The 22,817-nt window shown below is 40.4% G+C and overlaps 3 protein-coding genes across 3 annotated transcripts; 1 reads left to right on the top strand and 2 right to left on the bottom strand.

Moving 5' to 3' along the window:
• The first annotated feature begins 5,123 nt into the window (after positions 1–5,123).
• Positions 5,124–11,202, top strand: LOC127757065 (disease resistance protein RGA2-like). Its single transcript, XM_052282487.1, has 4 exons — positions 5,124–9,449; positions 10,010–10,294; positions 10,810–10,922; positions 10,991–11,202. Exons 1-2 carry the CDS (start codon positions 5,702–5,704, stop codon positions 10,093–10,095), a joined length of 3,834 nt encoding a protein of 1,277 aa, XP_052138447.1. The 5' UTR covers positions 5,124–5,701; the 3' UTR covers positions 10,096–10,294; positions 10,810–10,922; positions 10,991–11,202.
• A 43-nt stretch (positions 11,203–11,245) lies between these two features.
• Positions 11,246–14,467, bottom strand: LOC127757066 (protein CLT2, chloroplastic). The gene is made up of 10 exons (XM_052282489.1): positions 14,133–14,467; positions 13,886–14,031; positions 13,691–13,728; positions 13,149–13,264; positions 12,827–12,926; positions 12,695–12,730; positions 12,493–12,543; positions 12,239–12,362; positions 11,822–11,947; positions 11,246–11,694 (listed from the first exon to the last, which is right to left on the bottom strand). The coding sequence occupies exons 1-10, from the start codon at positions 14,267–14,269 to the stop codon at positions 11,537–11,539; spliced, it is 1,032 nt and encodes a 343-aa protein (XP_052138449.1). The 5' UTR covers positions 14,270–14,467; the 3' UTR covers positions 11,246–11,536.
• Positions 14,468–15,869: 1,402 nt separating this feature from the next.
• Positions 15,870–19,521, bottom strand: LOC127757273 (heptahelical transmembrane protein 4-like). Its single transcript, XM_052282767.1, has 3 exons — positions 19,034–19,521; positions 18,504–18,852; positions 15,870–16,958 (listed from the first exon to the last, which is right to left on the bottom strand). The coding sequence occupies exons 1-3, from the start codon at positions 19,297–19,299 to the stop codon at positions 16,314–16,316; spliced, it is 1,260 nt and encodes a 419-aa protein (XP_052138727.1). The 5' UTR covers positions 19,300–19,521; the 3' UTR covers positions 15,870–16,313.
• Positions 19,522–22,817: the final 3,296 nt, after the last annotated feature.

Here is a 22,817-nt window from a genome sequence, read left to right as displayed (position 1 = left end):
GTTTGGCTATAGGTGAATTGGAGCTAGTAGTGGGCTATACTATTAAACTTGCTCTTAGAGATGTTCGATTTGATGGACAGTAAGCCAAGCAATCACTCTCCTTGGGCAATGTTTGATCTTTCCAAACCGTTTCACCCTGTTCTCTTGGGCTCTTAGAAATGTATAGTTATTATTATTCAGCATGTGCTAGCCATCATATTTGTTATGGTACCTACTTCAACTGCAGCATATATGTAAAACAGTTCTCTATAATTTATTTAGATGCTTTCTGTATATATATCAAGCGAACTGTTTATTACATATGCTTTCTCAGTTTCTGTAAAATTATCATGAATTTACAGTCGGATTTTTTATACATATTAATCTGTCAGCATGAAGAAATTTGGAAGACTCGTGCCTCTACAAGATTTGATTTTTCCAGTCTACTCTTATCTTTGCTACATCTGGAATATGAATTTATATTCAGCTTTTTAAGCCATATCTCTTCCTGTACCCCTTGTTTGGATGTGTGCATGCATTGCGTACTACTGCCCGCTTGCTGGTGAATACTTGCTAGGAACGTTGTCATCTCGATCTATTTGTAATTAATACATTTGTCTTTGTCATCATTTATGTTGAGATCAGTTGTACCTTGTTTCATCAGCTCATCACATTTAATTATTTGACACTTTTAAGATGTGCCAATTAATGATTTATCACTCGCTGCCTATGACATGTGATCCCTCATGTGTCTATGACATGTGGGCCTAGTGGTAAATCATTTACCACCACTCGTAAGAGTGGCAAAAAGTTAATTATTCCCATCATTGGCAATCAAAATTATTTACACAAGGAGAGTGTTTATAATATGATTCTAGAATACAATGGCAGAAAGTAGAGTGAGACATCAGAAGACAACATTGTGGCCAGATGGATAGGTGGTGACTGGTGAGGTTGTGTACCGTGCTACTTAGCAAGGTTCAAAATCCTAGATTGGGCACTATTGTCAATCAATTTTAAGAGTAAACTTACTTTGGGTGTCCAGGTTATGTACACGTACTCATACTCTACTCATGCTCATCATCAGCCAATTACTAGCCTAAACCCTCCGTTTTTCTCCTTTTTTTGAATTTTTTTTGGCTATCTCGTTGCTTTACACGTCGCTCCTTTATGCCCTCGGCTCCTCGCACGCGCGCAGGTGACCGCTTGTACGTGGTGCGCCAATCAATCCAAAATTTGGGCGCTGTGGGGGTGTGCATGCGCGCCAGTCTCCACTGAGGGCTGGAACCGGTTTCATTAATAGGCTATTTTGCAAAAAAAAAAAGTCCTTGAGTTTTCACGAAATATTGCATACGTCCTTGTACCTGTTCCCACTCCGTTTTGTTTGTTCTGGAAAAGCCCTTCTATTTCACATAAATACAATGCGAAGAAGAGAAAATTCTGCTTTTAGGGGTAGTGTTGTAAACATAAAAAACGAAGGGGCTTTTTCGAAAAACAACCGCATCTACCCCAAACTCTAGCCACGGGTTGTTCCCCACCTCCCCACCGCGTGGCCATCGCCCCACCCACGCCTCGCGCCCTGCGGTCAGTGCTGGTGCCGGCACGGGACTCCCCCAGTCGCCTTCGTTGTCGCCCGCCCTCCACCCGTCACCACCGACGTCATCCGTCCTCTCCCCGTTCTCCGTTGCCCATCCTTGTGTCGCCGCTGCTCCACCTCCATACCCCGCATCGTTGGGAAGGGAGAGTGTAGGGGCAAGGACGGCGGCGCACAGATCCGCCGCCCCCCATCCTCGGAAGCGGCGGCGGCGCGCGGATTCGGCGGCCTCTGTCCTCTGGAGCGGTCAGGTGCGGGTGGGAAGGACGGCGGCGTGCGGATCCATCGCCTCCCGTCCTCGGGAGCAACGGCGCGGCGACGCATAGATCTAGTTGCCTCCGTCACCGGGAACGGCCTGGCGGGAGCAGGAGCGCCGGCAGCTCGCGGATCTGCCTGCTTCCACCCTCGGGAGCGGCGGCGGTGGGCTTATGCAGGTGGGAGCGGGAGCACCGGCAACACATCGATCTGCCTGCTTCCACCCTCAGGAGCGACGGCGGCGGTGGGCTTAGCAAGGTTCAAAATAATTGTCACATGTTTCTCCTTGCATAATTTTGTGTTGAATACGATGATTCCTAATTAGCCAACTTATCCTATCTCCTATATATAGTTGGTACTTACTAAGATATATTTACTCCTATAAAAAAAACATGTAAGAAGTCACATCATCAACGATTTTAAGCCATCGGATCACATTAGTATAGAGTTATCAACCGTTGGATCAAGAAGCTACTCATCCATTAATCTTTGATTACTCATCCATTCACCTCCTTTAGCTCGTAATCATGCGTGACATTATTATCCATTCTGCACCTAACACTATGTTTTCTCTCTCTCAGGTCCTCAAAGCTAATGCTAACTTATCTTTTTTTCCCTGGATACAACTCCAATTATTGCATAAGATGTAAGTTTTGTTTTGTTATAAATAATTAGATAACATACAATAATTAGGTATTATTAAACTAAACCCATTTTCAAAATAAGATTGAGATGAAGCAGAGAAGTGCATGCTATCTAATTATGACAATATGCAAATCACGCATGAAAATAATTCTCATATATCATAACAACACAAAATGATGTTTTAAAAAATAAAACATGAATTGTATTGTACTAACAGAGGCTATACATGAAGCCACATTATCATCTATGTTGTATATATATAGAGTTGCATTTAATCATTTTAAACATTGATTTTATTTGACGATAAAACTAGCAAATCCCGTGGCAAGGAGCGGGGTGCCAACTAGTTTATATCTATGACCTTGTACAGACGGCTAGACATACTGCTTAATTATTGCAGTTAATTAGTGCCTTATGTTGTACTAGTAATAAATAGTGTTATTATCCAAATGTTTTTTGGCTAATTCTAAAATCCAATGCTACCAACTAGGAGCTACAACCACCCAGCCACAGAAGACCACTCAACAAGCTATTTAAATAAATCTAATGAAATTCCTTTGGTTGAAATGCAAAGGCAAGTTTGGATGATCAGACAAAACATATTCCTTACCATTAAGATTGACAACTTATCACGGTATGGATAAAACGTTGGATTGTTTAGAAAGCTTTTAGTTGTAGAAGAAGCTGCGGAAATAAGAAGCTCCCCCTCTAAGGAGTGGGGTGGATAGATGCGACCTAGGCTTGACCTCGGGGGTTGTTCAAGGCGGCCCGCCGTCAGTGTCGAGGTGGGGGAGGGAGGCCATCCTAGGCATTTGAAGAGCTCTTGCGAATCCTATTTTACTATAGAGTTGATGTCCACTAACTTCTAAAGCTCAACATATAAGATATACCACATCATCACCACTAGCAATTATTATCTAAAGTAATTTAAATATCATACAAACATGACATACTATTATTTACAATTTTGTTGTGTTTTTGTAACTCAATATACAAGCAATGTCAAACCATCATTTTCACATATTTAAATATATACATTTACTATTTCTATAATATATAAAATGCATTCATACACATATATTGTAGCAAAGCTTGGGTATCAACTTTATTCCACATCACTTTCTTCTTTTCTTGGGTTGTCTAATTCTCAGTTCCCAAAAGAAACAATCAAATTTTGAACAGCTCAAATCAGTTCAATAAGAGTAAATTTCACAAAAATACAAATACTTTGACCAAAACTATCGTAAAATTAAATATTTAAGTCATTATATCGGAAAACTACATATTTAGCGCCAAATTTGTTACGTAACTGCATATTTAAGACCAAAGAATCAGAAAACTACAAATTCAATAGAAAAATTATCATGAAACTATAGGTTTTAGGACCAGTTTAATCACAAAACTATCACGTTTATAGCCCCAATATAACAATATTGTTAGGGTTTAAACTCTAAAATCTGTAGTTTTATGATATTTAACCTTAAATTTATAGTTTTGTAATAGTTTGATCAAAATATATGTAGTTTTGTAAAATTTACTCATTCAATATAAAACATATCTTTTTTGTCCACAGCCACATTCATCGCCTCTCGTTATCTCTACACAATCGCGAACATGGAGCCACTACCTCCCAGCCCCTGTTGTAGTGCGTTGCCCCCTGGCCTCGTCAACTAGCCGGAAGAGGCAAACAGCGCTAGTGAGGTCCGCCCAATAGGTCTCCTCCCTCCTTATAATGTGCTTCTCCAAGTCTGATGATATGAAACCCTTGCTCCGCTTTCTAACCACTCGTTGGTTTCACTCCTACCGCCAGCCCTGCACACTGCCGGTCTCCAGCTTCATGGCTCCGGCAGTGCCTCCAACCCTCCACTGCTTCGCCGCTGCCCAAGCCATCCCTCTAGGCCTATGGAAAACCCTCATCTTCCCCTCCCACCAAAACCCTCCTCTTTCCCTCGAGATATTTACATGTCATTGAGATAAGTGTGGTAAATAGTTAATTGTCAAATCTAAAAGTGGTAAATAGTTAAATGCCCCCTTTCCCTCCTTACAAGTGTCCTCCCACCCTAACCCTAAACTCTAAACCTTGTGTTGCAATTGTCCTTATTGGGCAATTGCTAAAGACGTCGCCATGATAAAACCAAATTTTAAATAAATCTAAATTAACTTTTATGAAATTAGTACATTGTTTTCATCAAAATTTGAACCCAACAAATAGATAATTTTGGTTCATAATTTCTAATAAAACTCTTATATAGATTTTTTCAAAAAATAAATTTGTTCAACACTTTAAATTTTTCTTTTCGAATAATTATGCTCCATTTGATTTTATCATGAATAACTATTTTTCACATTGTGAATTATGAAGTAGATAGCATTTAAGTATGAGAAATAGGCGATATGGTCATTTTAGAAAAATCTAACAATCAATTCATGGTCAACTAATAGAATAGGGATAGAGAAGATCTAAATGAAAACTCAAGACAATGTAAGAAATGATGCAAAATTTAGGGGTATAGAAAAAATTGTGAAATTTTTCAGGGGTATTTAGGGAATTTTCTCCAAAAAGATTCCCTAGCAAATTACCGATTTTTTAGGTATCTTTTAGACATTGCATGTTTTTTATATCTATCAGTAAATTACACAAATTTTAAGTGTTGTGTAGCAAATTTTGCAAAAGTAAAAGTCAGAGTCTAACAAAATAAGAAAATAGGTTGAAGGTGGTGTAGAAGATAGAGGAATTGCCGGAGTTAGGTGGGAAATCACGTGAGTTCTGCCAATTCGGTGGCAAATTCATCCAGATCAATCCCCGTCTCCGGATCGAGAGAAAAGAAGAGGAACGGCGACGCGCGTGTACAGCCACGCGCCGCCTCGCCTCGCCTCGCCTCGCCGGGGCCCACTCCGCCGCCTCTCCGGGAGCCGCAGCCCGCAGTTCGCCACCACCACGGTCCACGGTGCGCGCCCGCCGGGAGCACCAGCCGTCGGCGCCGGAATCGATCCCCCGTGCTGCCGCCGCCTGTGCGGGGACCCGAGCCAATGCCTCGCTTCGTCGCCTGCGGCTTCTGCGACCTCTTCGGGAGTACACATATGGATTTGAAGCACTGAAATCTTTTCTGTTTTTGTTGTTTCGCTGATAGTAGTTCTTGTCTTGTGGTGCGATCCGGTTTGTCTTCCTCCACACCACAAGATATTGCACTTATCGTTGGAAAATAGTGCGAAGAAAAGGAGGAAGAAATGGATCCGGTAGTAATGGAAGAAGCACTGGACTGGTCTTTCTGCGAACCCTTGCTGACAGTTGCCATATCTTTGATGGACAGAGCTTTATTCTACTTTGGTGGTGTCAAGGAGAAGGAGAAGGGGAGCAAGAAAAGATTTGGTGGTGTCGACAAGGAGAAGATATTGGAACGACTCGGACATGTTCGAGCAATATGCGATGAGTTCCGTCATCTGGTTCTGACCAATCTGAAAATTCCGTTCAGCTACAATCTTAAAGAAATCTGGAGTTTCAGGATTGACATTGAGGGGTTCGAGCACTGGATCGAGGAGATCGAATACCGTGGGCTGGTGGGAGAGGGTCGCCACCCGACCTTCAATATTCTCAAGGCAAAGATCACCAACAAGTTTGCGAAATCTCCTGATTCGTATGCCATACGGGAAGGGCTGGATCACCTGATGAGGTTAGCGGATATTGCAGCACAAATACGCCGGTATTTACGATTTGAGATCTCTGTATCCTCCAGCAGAACAACCACTCCAGTGGCAGTTGGCCGAGGGAGGGAGAAGGAAGATATAGAGGTGGTTAGCCGAGGGAGAGAGAAGGAAGAGATACAGGTCTTTGGCCGAGAGAGGGAGAAGGAGCAGATAGTGCAGTGGTTGATCAAGCAACCAGCTGAAAACTCTGAGTCTGAGATCTTCAGCACTGATCATATCCGGCTTTTTGCAATTCTGGGTGTGGCTGGCATGGGGAAAACTGCACTTGCCAAGGTAGCTTGCCAAGAACCCATTGTGTCAACCATTTTCGACTTTGTTGTGTGGGTTCAAGTGCCTTATGATTTCACTACAGAGACAATAGCAAAAGTCATAATGGAAACTGTTACCAGTGTGTCGCTTGAATACTATAGTTTAAAGTTTCTGCAGCACGCTCTTACGGGCAAAAGGCTTTTGCTTGTTCTGGATGATACCTGGGAAGACGAAAGTGTGAAGAAGTGGGAAGCACTGGTGGCTACTCTCAGTAACTGTAAGAGAGGGAGCAGTATCCTGCTGACAACTCGAATGCAATCAGTGGTTGATATGGCAGCAGAAGCTGTAGGGTCTCCAGCTGAATGTCTGGAACTGGATGAATTGGGCAAAAGTGACAATCTCTTGTTGTTCATGAGTCGGTTGCCTTCTCAAGTGCATTCTGAAAGTTATTATCATCTTCGGTTGATCGGTGAACAGATAGCCGAAAATACTGGAGGATGCCCACTTATAACAGAAAAGGTCGCTTCATGGTTGGGATCATGTATGGAGTACCATCATTGGAATGCCGTCCTACAGAAAGGCTGGCAGAAACTGGGACTTAATGCCATTTTTGCAAGTTCTAGGTTGAGCTATGAACGTCTACCTTCAGAACTGCAAATTTGCTTTAGATACTTTAGTATATTTCCAAAGGGATACAAATTTAACAAGGTGGAATTAGCAAACATGTGGATTAGTTCTGGATTGATACCTTTCGGCTTATCGAAACAAGATGATACTGGCTTACAGCATAAGAAGGCTGCCTACCTGTTTAGTGCTGAGGATGTTGGGGAACAATACTTTGCTGCATTAGTAAGGAAATCGTTCTTTTGCCGTTTGCTGGAAACAGACCCTTCTAATGGAAATATGAAAGAATATTATGTCCTGCATAATTTGATGCATGACTGTGCACAGTTTGTTGCACGAAATGAATGCGCAAGAGTAGATGACAATAATTTTCAAGATGTCAGGCGGACAACAGTACACTTGTCTATTGCACATTGTGGCTCTTTAAGAGCAATCCCCCCTATAACAAATTTACGTACTCTTATTATACAAAGTGAATTTTGTCTTGATCAAGAGGCTGAACTTATGCTTGGAGAAGTTCTTCGTAAATCGGCACGCTTGCGTCTGCTATACTTGGATGTGCCATCCCTCTCTAATGCACTTGATGAAATCCCCAGTCTAACACAGCTCCGTTACCTCTTCCTGTTTTCATGTGATAAGTCTCATATTCGAAGTATCCTTAAACTCTGTCATCTGCAAGTGTTCAAGCTCAAATATTTCACAGGTAAACAAGCAGACTTGGATGGCATACGGAACATGCGTTTCTTGCGTTGTCTTCATGTTCCTGACAGTATGTTATCAAAGATACTTAAAATTGGGATGCCAACAACACTTCAGGAGTTACAAGAATTCGAGGTAGCTAAAAATGATGGTCACATGTTGAGTGCATTGAGTACTTTAACAAACCTTAAGCGACTCAGCCTAAGAAACCTTCAAAATGTCAGGAACTGTAAAGACGCAATGGAGATCAAATTAAAGGACAAACCAGACATGATGTTTTTGTCACTATCATGGAACAAACACTCAAATGATCCAGAGGATATAGATCATCAAATCATCGATAACCTAGAACCAAACAAAGGAATTCAGCAGTTGCATGTGTATGGATACAACGGAGTCCAACTTCCGGTTTGGATCAAGAATTCATTTCTCATCCATTTGGTGTCACTTGAGCTTCAATACTGCATGGAATGGAGGACCCTGCCATCATTTAAGGAGCTTAGTTCACTGAAGTATCTAAAGCTGGAACACCTTTTCCAATTAGGCTCGGTGATTGAGGAGCAATCTGGGAGCATAGAATCAGATAATGCATTTCTGCCCCCATTGCTCAATACGCTGATCGTCCGGTGGTGCCCTAACCTGAAGAAACTCCCTGCTTTACCTTGTACCCTTGAGAAATTAATAATAAGGCATGTTGGGCTTGCAGTTCTCCCTAGATTACATCAGGCATATGCTAGCACATGTGAATCATTATCAGTAGATTCACGTCTTTCTCTTTTGCACATTGAAAGTTGTGCACATTTGACTTCTTTGGATGGTCTCCTAGATCAACAGCAACATCTTCAGCACCTCAAGACATTACTCGTGAGACATTGTGCAAAACTATGCCATCTACCGGCAAATGGTTTCACAGAATTACATCACTTGAATTTCCTAGAGATAGTTGCATGCCCAATGCTGAGGAATGTTAAGACTGACAGCAATCTGTTCCCTACATCACTCAATAACTTGGATATCAATCCATGCTGTCATATTGAGGCTTCAGTTCTCATGTCACTGCCAAACCTCACCTATCTCAGAAGGTTATCATTGGTCAGTTGCAGTAGTGTAGAAAAACTTCCATCAGATGAAGTGTTTAGGACACTGAAAAATCTCAATGATATGTTGATAGCCAGATGTGAAAGCTTGTTATCACTGGGTGGGCTTGGAGCTGCTGCCTCCCTGAGAACTCTATCAATCCTGTACTGTGACAAAATCCATTCTTCATCATCTCCACAGGCTGGCTGCTCCTTTATGCTATGGAAGCTCAAAGTTGATCGTGAAGCCATGTTGCTGGTGGAGCCAATAAAGAGCCTCAGGTACACCTTGGAGCTGCATATTGGTGATGATTATGCAATGGATTCCTTGCCAGAGGAGTGGTTGCTTCAGAATGCTTCTTCACTTCGTTTGATCGAGATAGGAGTTGCTAAGAATCTGCAGACCCTACCTACTCAGATGGAAAAGTTGGTATCACTACAGAGTTTGCATATCGAAAAAGCCCCTCGAATTCAGTTTCTCCCCAACCTGCCATTTTCACTTAATAAGCTCACAATCTGGGGCTGTGACCCAAGGTTTCTGAAGCTCTATGAAAGGAATGTTGGTTCAGACTGGGGAAAAATTGAAAACATTGATCATGTGGATATGAAAGCCTACTCTGAAGGTGCACTTTCTTTCTATTCTGAACTTTTATCTTTTCCATGCAACAACCAACTTTATGTTATTGTGTCTCTGATCAATTAGATATTTATTATTCACTCACCTCCAAGCATTATGATTTGCACTCAATGCTGAGGGCGCACTTACACATCCTGAATTCATCCTCTGTTAAAATCCCACTTGTCCTGTTCCTACCTCTGCTACTCGACAAGATGCTGTAACACTTAGCAATTTCGTACAATTGTTTTATTGTCCTGACCTTCTATATGAAACCAACTATCCTCAATTATTACCGTTAAAGGATTATGGTACAAAATAAGGTTACTCTTTTTTTTTTTTACAGACATACAGTTGCTTGTTCAGAAACTCTGTTTGTCTCCTGTAACATGAGAACTTTTGTTTTGACCTTACTGGCATTCTAGAAAGAATGATCTATCTTCCATGTCTACAGTGAACATTCAGCTCATAAAATGTCTTTTCTGGAGCATTTTAGATGCTTCTGCTGCATATAGCTGTTAATACTTTACACTCTTTGCATATCCTTATGTACGAATTTATATGCAGAAACAAGCGATGATGATGATGATAAGATTCAGCATTTCGATGACAGCATCAGCTATCCTTCCAGCCAATTTATTGTCATAGACTAAATACCTGTGCAGCATGTGGAGACATTTGTCTAAGACTAAGAAATGGCTGAGCATTTGTATTAATGGGCATTACAATCTTTTCAGCAGTGTCATATGAATATGATTCAAATCTTGCTCCTGGTAAAGTGCAATGCCAGAATGAGGTCTTACAGACTCACTTTACGTGCTGTGGTAGCACTGAATGATATGAACTTCATAGGTAATGCTCTCATACCAAATATTTTACTCTTTCTTCAAACCCTAAATATTTTACTTTTAAATTTGGCATGCAATTCCGGTCACGTGGCAGATCAAGGAAAATTCTTACTTGATTCTTGCAATATAGAAGACAAAATATTTCATAAAAAGGCTAGTGCAAAACTGCAAAGCAATACTGAGAAGTCTGAGATGCGTCTTTTGCTGCCTTTTTTGCACAAACCAAATGGATCATACACACTGAAGTTTTTGCATCTTTATCTTGTCTGAAATTTCAGAACCACAATGCATTACTTATATAGTACATAACCATACGCAAAAGACAAACACGAAACATATACAAGCAAAGGCATCACTCCTTTGCACCTAGTCCACTAGAATGGTTCCATCCCAAAGCATCCAGTTTTTTCTTTTTGGCCATTTTTTATTTTTCTTTTCAGCAATAGGCCATGTGTGAAGTGTGAATTGTGATTGTTGATGTGTTGAATTCGAACTGATCATAGCTAGATTGGCATGCAGACCCGGATTCCAGGGAGGGTCCAAACTCCAGACGATACAGCATGCAGTTTTGCAGTGTGGTGACTAATAACTACACCAGCAGGTTCAGTATGAAGCCATGAAGAGACTGGATGGTAATCAGCTATTCATCTGCAGACTTTTTTTTTTTTTGAGAAATATTCATCTGCAGACTTGATCACAGGAATCTGGAGTGTGACGCCAGAAGCATACTCACAGATGATGTATATATGTGCTGATGAGTAGTTTAAGCACAGGAATTCTGCTTACTCATGATACATAAGTTTTCTTATCTGTTACTGGTGGTACACCTCTGATGGGATTACTGTGCCTAAGGAAGTTTCTGATTGTTCTGTGCACGAATGCTGTGCTGCATTTGGGTTTTATATCAATGGAACTGGGTAAGGGAGTTGTACTGGAATTGTTGTATTACTCTCAATTTGTACCAAATCCATTACAATTATTTTTATTTTATTTTTTTGAGAACACCATAGGTTACAGGAGTATAATAGAACTATATATGGCCTGACGACCATCCTACGTACACGTGCTGCTTGAATTCCGAGTTCAAATAAATCAACGTATTCACAAAATTGAATGTGTTATGTCATGCCCTTCAGTTTGGAACCCTATTTCACTATGTTGCAACTTGCAACTCAAATAAATCAGTAAAATCCCGTAGCGTGTCGGATGAGCCGGACAGTGTTTGGTTGATTCAGTCACTTTATCTTCACTCAATCTTGGATTGTTTCTTCGATGATTGGGGAAGGTTATATATAATCAGCCCCATCAGCAATACCACACCACCTAGGATGAAAGATGAACTTAACTCTGCGCCATGAGGGATGTAGGGCAACGGAAGTGAAAGTATGTAGATTGATATTGGCACTGCAATAGAAACAAACAGCAATCAGCATCAGTCATTGAGATACTGTTCTTCAGCTTGGACACAAATCAGAAGAAACAATTAGATGCAAAAGCAGGAGGGGGAGCAAAAGTTGGGGAAAAAGAAAACCTGCTGAAGTAGCAGTAAGCGAAGCAACCAGCGCGGATGACATCTTCACCAAATTGAGCAATGCGATATTGAAGGCCATATTCACCAATATAAACAGCAATGGTAGAAATGGAGCTCCTCCACAATCTACAAGAAGTTACAGAAAATGAGCATTATATGCTTCCATTATAAACAATGAATAGACTTTAACTCCTGAACCACTAATACCAACGAAAATGTCAATTTGAAAGGCATTAAGTTGCTCACAATTCAAATAAAAATGTCAAATTTGAAAGGCATTAAGTTGCTCACAATTCAAATAGCTACACATTACAGGCCCAAAGACTCATAAAGTCACTTCTTGTACTACCAACACTTCAGCTAACGTGGGGTACTTTTGGATGTGTAGATATATAAATTCCAGGCAAGAAGCATTACCAATCAGGCTATCATCGACATTTAGGAAGCACTCAGCACCACCATTTAAATAAGCAGGAAGCTCAGCAAACTTTATTCCCTTCAAATTAGAAAGAAGTGGGAGAAGAAGAAAGACAAAGAGAGCCTGCAGATAAAAATATATTAAATAAAAATGTAGGGTGTGAGTTCAGACTATATATGGTCATGCAGAGGAGGAGAGAAAAAAAATAAAAACTGCAATGGAGACAATCATTGTGTTAAATTAAAAAAATCACCTGAAATCCTGACCCAAGCGAATTAACCACAAAGATATCTGGGCGCCTCCCCTGTACAGGCAGATGAATGTCATGCAGTAAGATTTCTAAACATTTGGACAGGCAGATGAATGTCAGGAGGTTATAAACCTAATTCTGGAGGTTTTGACCAATGATGAAATTACGATCAGGCACATAAATAGGAGTAAAGAGTGAGAAGAACCTTAAGACGCTTTGCACCATCAATGAAAACAGATTCCTGCCGCAGAACTTTGTATTTCAGACTAGTACAAGGAAAGCCGTAAAATGAACAGTATGAAATAATGTAAAGAGTGTAAGCACTAAGCAGTTGAACCTTCAGAATTGAAGCACCTGCTTGAAATGCTGATGATGCAACCATCAGTGCTAGCCAAATAAACTTGACTTCAGACAGAAATTGACCCTCATTCGCTCCACTGCAAAAGCAGAGTTTTGAGATGACCAACAAATCTTAATAACTTATAACAGTATGAAGTAACTACTTGATGTCGGAATTAGACTAAGAACAGTTTTTAGCAAAAAATCGCTATTGTGCGATGATCTCTGGTGAAAGGCACAAGTGCATGTGCAGCAACTCTTTCTCCAAACATATTTGTTGTGTGAAAATTACCAGATAACAAATATCTCAAATGGCATACCTTGCAACAGCAAGAATCACACCAGAAGCAACAAGGAAACAACCAATGATTTGCCTCATTGAATACGTTCTTCCCAACAGCAGCGCAGAGAAGATAAGCTGCCACACCAGGAATGACTGCAGCACATATTCAGAAGAACATTACTCCATCAGCATTGGACAGAGGTAACAAGGTTTGATACTGATAAGTGATAATCGAATAGTAAGATTGTTCTTTTCTATAGTTAAAATTGGTACTATTAGGACATTGTAGGAAATTGGTATTATTACTTAGGTTTAAACTAATAATCAAACAAGATTGTTACTGTCTATAGGTGAAGTTTACATTATTAGAACATAGCAGGATAACCAATAACCTAACCTTAGGGTGGTTCAAATAAATAGTTTTGCAGAATCCATAAATAGTATTACACTAAAACATGAATTCATCACAAAAGAAATAAATAACCAAGTACTAATGTAACTTGATACAAAATAACCAACGTATGTAAGTGAACAGAGATGAAAAACTGGTTATAACTCAAATCAACAAAAGGAAAATACCTGGGACAGTATAGGAATAGCAGGCCCAGGAAGCATAGCTGCAAGTTCCAGAAACAACAACCAATTAATCAACACAAACAAACAACCAGAATACCATACCAAAACTCTAATGGTCTGCAAGAACTGCAGTTCAGCTTAAATTGCTAGAACTTTTCATAGAGTGACCACTTCTTTGGAGATTGAAAAGAACATTACCTCCTGCAGACATGCCGGCCGCAAGCCCGAGGGCCTCCAGCAAACCGATGGCGGCGAACCGGCGCTTCGGCAGCGCCAGCATGTCCCTCGTCACCACCCCAGCCCGGTACCTCGCGTAGAGTATCGAGAAGTACACTGCGACGTACCTACGCTCGAACCACAGCACACAAATTAGTGTCAACCCAAAACAGAACACGGGTTCGCGAATTCAGTCGAACACCTCGCGCGCGCGCGGGGTCGGCCTTACCCGAAGGTGGTGAGCTGGGCGAGGAAGAACGGGTACTGCTTGAGCGGCACGAGCGCGAGCTTGTACAGCACGCGGTTGGCGACGGCCAGCGCCACCACCGCCGCCGACGCCGCGGCGATCGCCGGCGACGAGCTCATCGCAAAAAAAAGGTCAGTTACTCGACGCAGAGCTGGGGTCTCACAACCACGCCCATGCACGAGACCTAGAAGACGGAATCGGGAACGGAATACCACGGCGTACGGCACGGCGGCGCCAGCGGCGGCGGCGGTGGGCGGCGGCGCGTGGGTTGCTTTCTTGCCGTGGGAGTGCGGGTTCTCTCCTCCTCCCTTTGCAAGTTTGCATCCCCATGGTTTATGGTGTTTTTTCAATTTGACCCCTGGATTTTGTAGCTATTGGAAAATGGGGGGTGCCACGTGAGAATTTTTTTATTTTTAGACCTTTTTATTTTCTTAATTTTAAAATTAGGCCTTTTTAAAAATATTTTTAGAAACTGAACTTTTGGCCGCGTTGCAGCGTTGTTTGGCCACGCCAAACACGGTGACATGGTAAGGGTCTGACGTGGCCGAACAACACCATAAGCCTGTTATGCGTGACGTGACAGAGTTATTTGGTCATGTAAATGATTAGATTTAAAAATATTTTTTAAAAAGATCTATTTACAGAAGGTTAAAATATAAAAAAAATCCGCCACGTGAGGAAGTGGAGAATTTCCTTGGGGTATTAAACTTAAAAAGAAAATTTTCATATAAGTCCCTTTGTAGAAGGGTATTTCGAAGTCAGCCCTTTGACCTCGAAATAATGGGTTCTTGCCTTCTTGGTGTGCGTGTCCTATACTTGTATCTTCGCCTGCAGACTTTGACCCGTATCTGTGAACTAGCGTTCTGATTTTGGATAATATCAGGGGCTCAAACGGAAGCTGAAACTAGGAGAGATTTTCATTTTTTTTTAAAAAGAAATTATTCGAGTGTAATTTGCACCGAATCTGTACGACTGTACCTGTAAAGACAGATGAAAATAGAAAGGTTAAAAAAGAAGTAGCAATAATTTAGTGGTTAGTGCTTGTGTGAAAACAAGGGAGCAAAGGAGAATTCCTTCCTTGGGTAACAAACCTTTGCAAAAGAAGAGTCAATAACTTTTAACTTTAAAAACTGAGAGTCTATAACTTGGTTGACAAGGTTGGCATACCTTGGATCATCTGTCTATCTGTCTTTGATGGTGTCATCAGCAGAATTACATTTTAGCCTGATTTAGTTTCCAACTTTTTCTTCGAACTTTTAACTTTTTCATTACATCAAAATATTCCCATACACACAAACTTCTAATTTTTCCGTCACATCGTTCCAATTTCAATCAAACTTTCAATTTTGACGTGAACTTAACACACCCTTTGATGGCTGATCATAGATCTATAATACTTTCTTTGTTTCAGCTTATAAGACGTTTTAGCTTTAGTCAAAGTCAAACTACTCTAAGATTGACTAATTTTATAGAAATAATAATAATATTTTTAACCCAATACTAATATATTATGAAAATTTATTCAATTGTAGATTTAATGAAACTATACTGGTGTTGTAAATATTACTATTTTTTTTATAGAGTTAGTCAAACTACTCTTTCGACCAAAATCAAAATGTCTTATAACCTGAAACGGAGGGAGTACATGGACAGGAATGTACAAACTAATTAATCTTTGATTTAAAAACTGAGAGATCATATTTATAACCGTGGCGAAGACCCAATTTATTCCATTTATTCATGTACAGGCACCACCGATCCCAATCGATTATTGGTAATTACCCAAGTGTTATTTGCTTACTACTACAAATTACATCTCACGCCCAATCAATCCTCTGTTTTTACATAATCAAATCATCACCTCTTTAATCCACTAAAAACACACTACTCCCCTCTTTTTACACAGCTACATATATTTATTTTGGGATGAAAATTTAAACTACATAGCTATACTTATTTTAAAACGGAAGAAGCACGGATTGTCTAATCCCATGCATATCTCATCCTTTTTTCCATCAAGTTGGAATGGCAGTTATTTTTACAGACAACAATTGTGTCCCAACCACCACCAGTGAGCTCAGTTAAAATTCTCATTTTCTTTGGTAAAATGAATCCACTTCACAGTTGTTGCACACACACTCTCGGTGTCATGGCGAGATGACGTCAGCATTTGACGGCGTCCCGCCACTTGAGGTACTCGAGGGCACCGAGGTAGTGGGCATAGGCGCCGGCGACGACGAGGAGGTGGAACAGCTGGTGGCTGTGCCCGACGAGGTCGAACCGCCCGGGGAACCACCGCTCGGGCACACGCGCGGCGTACACGGCAACGCCGAGCGCGTAGAGCGCGCCCATGGCGGCCTCGCACCGCGCCGACGTCGCCGCCTCCCGCACCGCGCCGCCGTAGAGCGCCAGCTTGTGCGCGACGGGGACGACGCCCGACGCGGCCAGCCCGGAGAAGAGCGCGGCGCGGAGCGGGCGCAGCCCGGGGGACTGGAACGCCGGCACCAGCGATGCCGTCACGGTGGCGGCACCGGCGCAGGCGATGGCGGCCGTGTAGGCGCGGCGGAGCCAGGGGTCGCAGAGGAAAGAATAGTGGACGATGGGGAGGAAGGAGGCGACGATGAGCGCGGCGATGCCGGCGTAGTCGAGGCGGAGGGTGACGTAGTTGGCGCGCTCCGAGTGGCACAGGAGGAGGTGGCACGCCGTGCTCGCCAGCAGGCACGCCATCGCGCCGCCCAGGTAGGCGAACACCGGCCACCGTGTGATCGGCTCGGCGATGGCGGTGGCGGCAGTGACCTTGCCGGCGTCCTGCAATGACAAGAGGGCGGGTTAGGTTCTTGCCGGATTAAGTACGGTGCATCGAGCCACCGACGAAATTAAAGGTTGTGTTTGATTATGAAGGTTGGGAACATTTTTCTCGGGTACAGAAACGGAGCAACTCATTAACGCATGATTAATTAAACATCAGCTAAAAAAATAAAAAAAAGATTAGTGTGATTTTTTAAAACAACTTTTCTATAGAAATTTTTAAGTAGTTTGGAAGTATGCACGTGAAAAACGAAACAGGTGAGGTTAGGAAGAGTCACTACCAAACTCAAAGTTTGCGTAATGTACCGAACATTGGATGCTAAAGTAAAATAGTGAAATTCAGTTATCGTATAAGTTTATAAATCAAAACATATAGGATAAATTAATACTCTCTCTGTCCCAAAATATAAGGGATTTTAGGTGATATTTTGGAACGGAGGGTGTACGTAGTTCGTATCTGCTATCTTATCAAATTGATTAATTTATTCACCGAGAATAAGAGGACCATTTGGGTTGTGGGTAATACTGATTCCTGTTAAAAATCTGTTAAATTGTATTAAATTCCCGGGTTCCAAACGATGATTGAAAATTGTTGCATTATGCTACAAAAGTTCTCTGAATTCTAAATGGCAAAAGTAAAAAAAAAAATCAACGTTGACACTAGCTAATCAATCTGCTGGCAAGAATCATAACTATTACACTACTCAAAACTACCTTTTCGAGATAATTCATTATGATTAGCACAATATGACAAGATATATATATATATATATATATATATAACCAAAACTAAATCAAGCCATGTACTTGTTGTACTGCTCCGAAGAAAAAGTAAAATGGACAAATCATGTACAAATCGAGCTTATTAAGAGGAACTATAGCTAGCTTTGTAAGCATAACTGCATAAGGACTAATCGTATAAATGCAAAGTGGTAGTACACCATCACAACATTTAAAGCTGCCAACTAACTAAAATTTAATTAGGACATGTGACCACCAACCTGAGATCGGTCAGTGCTCTGACAGGCCATGTCAACCAGAACAACACAAGAACCACATGACACACATGACAAATGACATTGGCAGCTACCTCTATACTACTAAGACTAAGACTAATTACAAAACAGATGTACTTTCCACCGTTTCAAATTATTTGTCCTCTTAGTTTTATCATGAACCAAACATTTTAATCTTTAACTACCAATTTTTATAAAATTGAAGTACAGCTTAACATTATAAGATTTATATTTCTAGATTCACCATGAAAATACATTCACAATATATAATTCAGATGCTGTTAAACTACACTAATTTTTAGAAAGTAATGGTTAAAAAGAAACTATTAGAAAAACCTAGACCGACAAGTAATTCGAAACTGTGGAGCAGAGAAAATCAATAGGCAAACAGATACTCCCTCTGTCCCTAAATATAAGGGATGTTGATCATGTCTATATACGTAGTATTAGTATGTGTCACATCCAACCAAAATATCTTATATTTAGGAACGGAGGGAGTAGTAGTAGTAGTAATTAAGTAGCATAGTACCTGGATGGCATGTTGCCGCTGCTGTTGGACATTGTGGAGGTGAGACAAGGAGGAGGAGGAGGTGTAATAGGAGGATGTGTTGGTTGGACAGCTGGTTGAGATCTGCTCATGTTGAGACAAATCTGCTGGATCATGCAGCAGGAGACAGGCTGCTGCTGCAAGTGCCTCATGCCTCAGCACCCTTGTCATGTTGCTCATCACCATCAGATCTCCATGGATGTAATAGTAGTCCATAGCTGTTGCATTGCTCCTGCTTCTGCTGCTATTTCTCTGAAGATTGTCACCACTTGGGATCACCATTGCTGTGAATATTGCCAGGCAGAGGAACAGCAAGAACCCTATCAAATGCCTGCAGAGCAAATAGTATCAGGTTCAGCAAATTGTGCCGACAAAAGCGATGTTAATGAACAGTAGAATCTTTTACGGCTTTCGGAGGCGTCGGTATCTCTCGGTACCTCTCAAGAAGTGTAAAATGCTCCAAATTTTACGCTCCGAAAAGAAAATTATTAAAACTGGAGGAAAGGGCTTACGTCCAGACGTTGAGGGTCTCGTTGTGGATGGAGAAGATGCTAAGTATGGTCTCCCTAATCGGCCACTCGCACCGGTAGTAGCCATGGATGAACTCGTTGTCCTTGAGCCATTCGGGCAGCTCCTCATAGCCCACTAGCTCGCACTTCTTCGTCTTCGTCTTCGTCTTCTTCGCCTTGTCGTCGTTGGCACCGCATTTGCATGTGCCACACGAAGAGGTGGTAGGAGAAGCCATTGTTTCCTCCTCCTCCAAGCTCATCATCTCCATGCTCTTTCAGCTCTTGGACACAACAATGTATCCAAGGCTGGTTTCAGGTAATTCAGACAGCCAAGGAGAAGAAGAAGACGACCTTTCTTGCACACAACAATGCAAGGAGGCAGCTACGATGTGATGCACCACAAGACAAGGAAACAAGCAGGAGAAGAAAACCAAGAAATGCTGACAATGGTGGTGGTTAGCTCTGCATTCTGCAAAGCTAGAGAGAGAAGATGACTAGTGTTGTGTGCTGTGTTCTTGGAGAGAAGTAGACACCTCTGCTTCTCTATATATACACCACTCTCACTCTCTCTCTCTATGAAGGCTGTGTTTAGTTCACACCAAAATTAAAAGTTTGGTTGAAATTCGAACGATGTCACGGAAAAGTTGGAAATTTATGTGTGTAGGAAAGTTTTGATGTGATGGAAAAGTTGGAAGTTTGAAAAATAAATTTGAAACTAAACACGGCCGGAAAATGCTGCTCCCTTTGTGCAAGAGTTGCAGGCAATTGGGATCAAAGAGGCTATATTCTAATAATATTCGAGTTTCAGAGAGTTGATTCCCTACACAATGATGCGAAGATTCCAATGGCTTTTGGCATAGTAGTTGTGGGTTGATGACTTGATGTGATAGAGAGAGGAGGGTTAGCTAGTGGTTGATATTGCTTTGCCCCATGTGTGTTTAAGGGAGTGAAGGATCTGTCCCATGTGTCCATTTTTTTGGGGTGTTCTTGGTAGAGAAATGGTAATTAAATTATGCAAGTTAGGGGGTGAAATTTTCTTGTAGAATTTGTTTTGCATGGAGTAGTGAACATTGGTACAATAAGTGGTTTCTTCCAAGAAATCAAACAAAAATCAGATCACCTTCGAATTCTCATCTTCTTTTTGTACTATTTGTTTGGTGCAATCTTTTTTTTTCTTCCTTTTTTTTTGGGGGGGGGGGGGTTTGGATGGAGTACCATTTCCAAAATAGAGAAAGAAACATTAATTAATCTACTAGTCCTAGTTGGACAAGAAACACAAAATTAAATTATAAAGTTAGCACTAGTAGGAGCCAAAATCTCATGCTGTCTTTGGTGCCTTGATTGGTTTTGTCACTTTTGCACTCCTTGTACCTCGTAGTGTTCCCTTGTGCAAGCTGTGCACAAGCGATGCACATGTACTATGGCAAATTAAATCTCCATTTATTATTGTCCACAAAAATATTTTTTTAAAAAAAAATCTGCAGATTGGCGAAAATTTCTTAAGTAGTACTAGAAAACATATATACACCCTTGATAAGAGATTTGCAGATTAGCACTGCAGATTATCTGATCAGTGATACTGTCTCAGATAATGAGGACTACTCATGTACCCTTGATATAGTGATAAAATCAATTTTAGTTGATGCGTTACAACTGTCATGTGCATCTCATCAACTGAACTGTCCATGCACAAATTAAACGGGTTAAACTGTTCTATGCATCCATCTATGAATAGTAATGTAGGTATGATGCTTCTCTGTAGGTCCATGTATTATGAATAGTAATCCATCTATGCAAAGTTTTTTTTTTTTTTTTGCATATTCTTAAAAAAAGTTATCGGTTGAGGGATCCACGTGCCACATAGAAATCTCTTGGAAACAATACAGCAAGTCAAGTGTAAGCTGCAATAATGTTAGTATCAACTAAACCTTTTTAAAACAATAAAAACCTTCTTGTACTTAGGCTGCGTTCAGGAGGGGTTGGGAACCCCTCATCTCCAACACGCAAAACGAAGCATATATTATTACATGATTAATTAAATATTAACTATTTTTTAAAAAATAAATTAATATGATATTTTAAAACAAATTTCGTATAGATATTTTTTAGAAAAAAAACATATTATTTAGCAGTTTGAAAAGTATGCGCGCGATAGGTGAGTTGGAAAAACTAGGGAAAGATCACAGCCTTAAGTGTCAGCTAAACATAGTTTGAACAGTTTTCTATATCGAGCTTAATTTAAAACAATAAAAACGTCGGTTTCGTACGGAATCTGCAAAGTTTTTTCTTTTTTAAAAAATATTCAACCATTTTTTTTATTTTGTACTCCCTTGAAATACCCAACATGTTCAATTTGTTGCCGAAACAAATCTTGTTGATTTTTGGTGATGCTAAACTTTGTAGGAGTATGTTCAGTATAAGGTATACCAAATTTTGGTATACTTTTGAAAGTGAAAACCTTTTTCCTTTTTTTGTTGGTGTTGCCTTTTTTTTATTTTCCAAAATTCAGCATGATTATGGTGTTTCAGAACATAATTGGTTTACTAGCAAAGTGCCACTGTGTTGCAACAGATTATTGAACATAAAAGAGTAATGTGGTTTCTTTCGGTCGGGGAAAAAAAAACCCCTGTCTCTACTTGGGTGAATCAAGGTCTCAAGGGTCTTCCTCTAAAAACGTGAACATAAAAAATAAAGCTTATTCTCTTGCTCGAATTTTAGTTAGCAGGAACCACATCGTTCTGATCGAAGGAAGGGCACCGATTGTTAGATGTCACGAATATGAAATCTCTCGGACTGCCACAAGCCCACAATACTCCCGCCGATCAAAGTATCACATATCATATATCCTATCCACATAATCTTCCCGTACACACCAATTAGAAAAATATCACGAAAAATTTTACAAAATATTGGACATTTACCTATAATAGTATTACACATATATGCAGTCTTATATTCAAATTTATTATATTTTAGTCGTAACAAAAAAGTGAAAAACTAACAGTTTTTAGGGTAAAAATCTGTCACAATTTTATCTTTTTTGTTACAACTAAAACATAATGAATTTGAATATAAGATTTCAGACGTTGGTGTAATACTATTGGAAGTATATGTCCAAATTTTTTAATTTTTTTGTTACATTTATTAGTTGGTGTGTACGGAAAATTTGTATGCATAGTATGTAAAACAATTAGAAGTAAACCATTCACACGGTCTAAATTATCAAATATTTTCGTCATGAGGGAGTAAATTTTTACAGCATATATTTGTTGTACGTACATATATTGGTAATCATATATATGCAACCTTATTTCTCTCTTTTTCTTCGTGCAACCATAATTGATAATCATTTCACTTACTACTACTATCTATAAAGGAGTAGTGAAGGGTCTGCACTCTGCAATTTCCATACCACCAACTTCTTACTCTTTCCAGTGAAGAAAGAACATAGGGAGTATATGGGGTAAAAGGATCCACATGTCAACCACCTTCACCACTATTTATATTTTTGTGAGAAGGAAAAATGATATGATGAAAAAATAGGGACGCATATGGTAGCTAAAAGTATATAAAAAATTAAGAGATGATGAATAAAAAATAATGATAATAAATTATTTTTATGGATTAAAATCCCGTTACAACGCACAGATAATATGCTATTTTAATTTAACTTTAATAGGAATTGTAAATTTGACCCTGAGAAAAATAAATTAAAAGCACCACGTCATGTGCACATCCCGGCGCCACGTCACGCACAACGCCGTCCACGGTCCACCGTCACCGTCAC

Source organism: Oryza glaberrima, chromosome 12 (assembly GCF_000147395.1).
Source record: "Oryza glaberrima chromosome 12, OglaRS2, whole genome shotgun sequence".
NCBI lineage: Eukaryota > Viridiplantae > Streptophyta > Magnoliopsida > Poales > Poaceae > Oryza > Oryza glaberrima.
The sequence above is the reverse complement of the archived record's forward strand: the minus strand, read 5'-3'. Positions and strand labels throughout refer to the sequence as shown.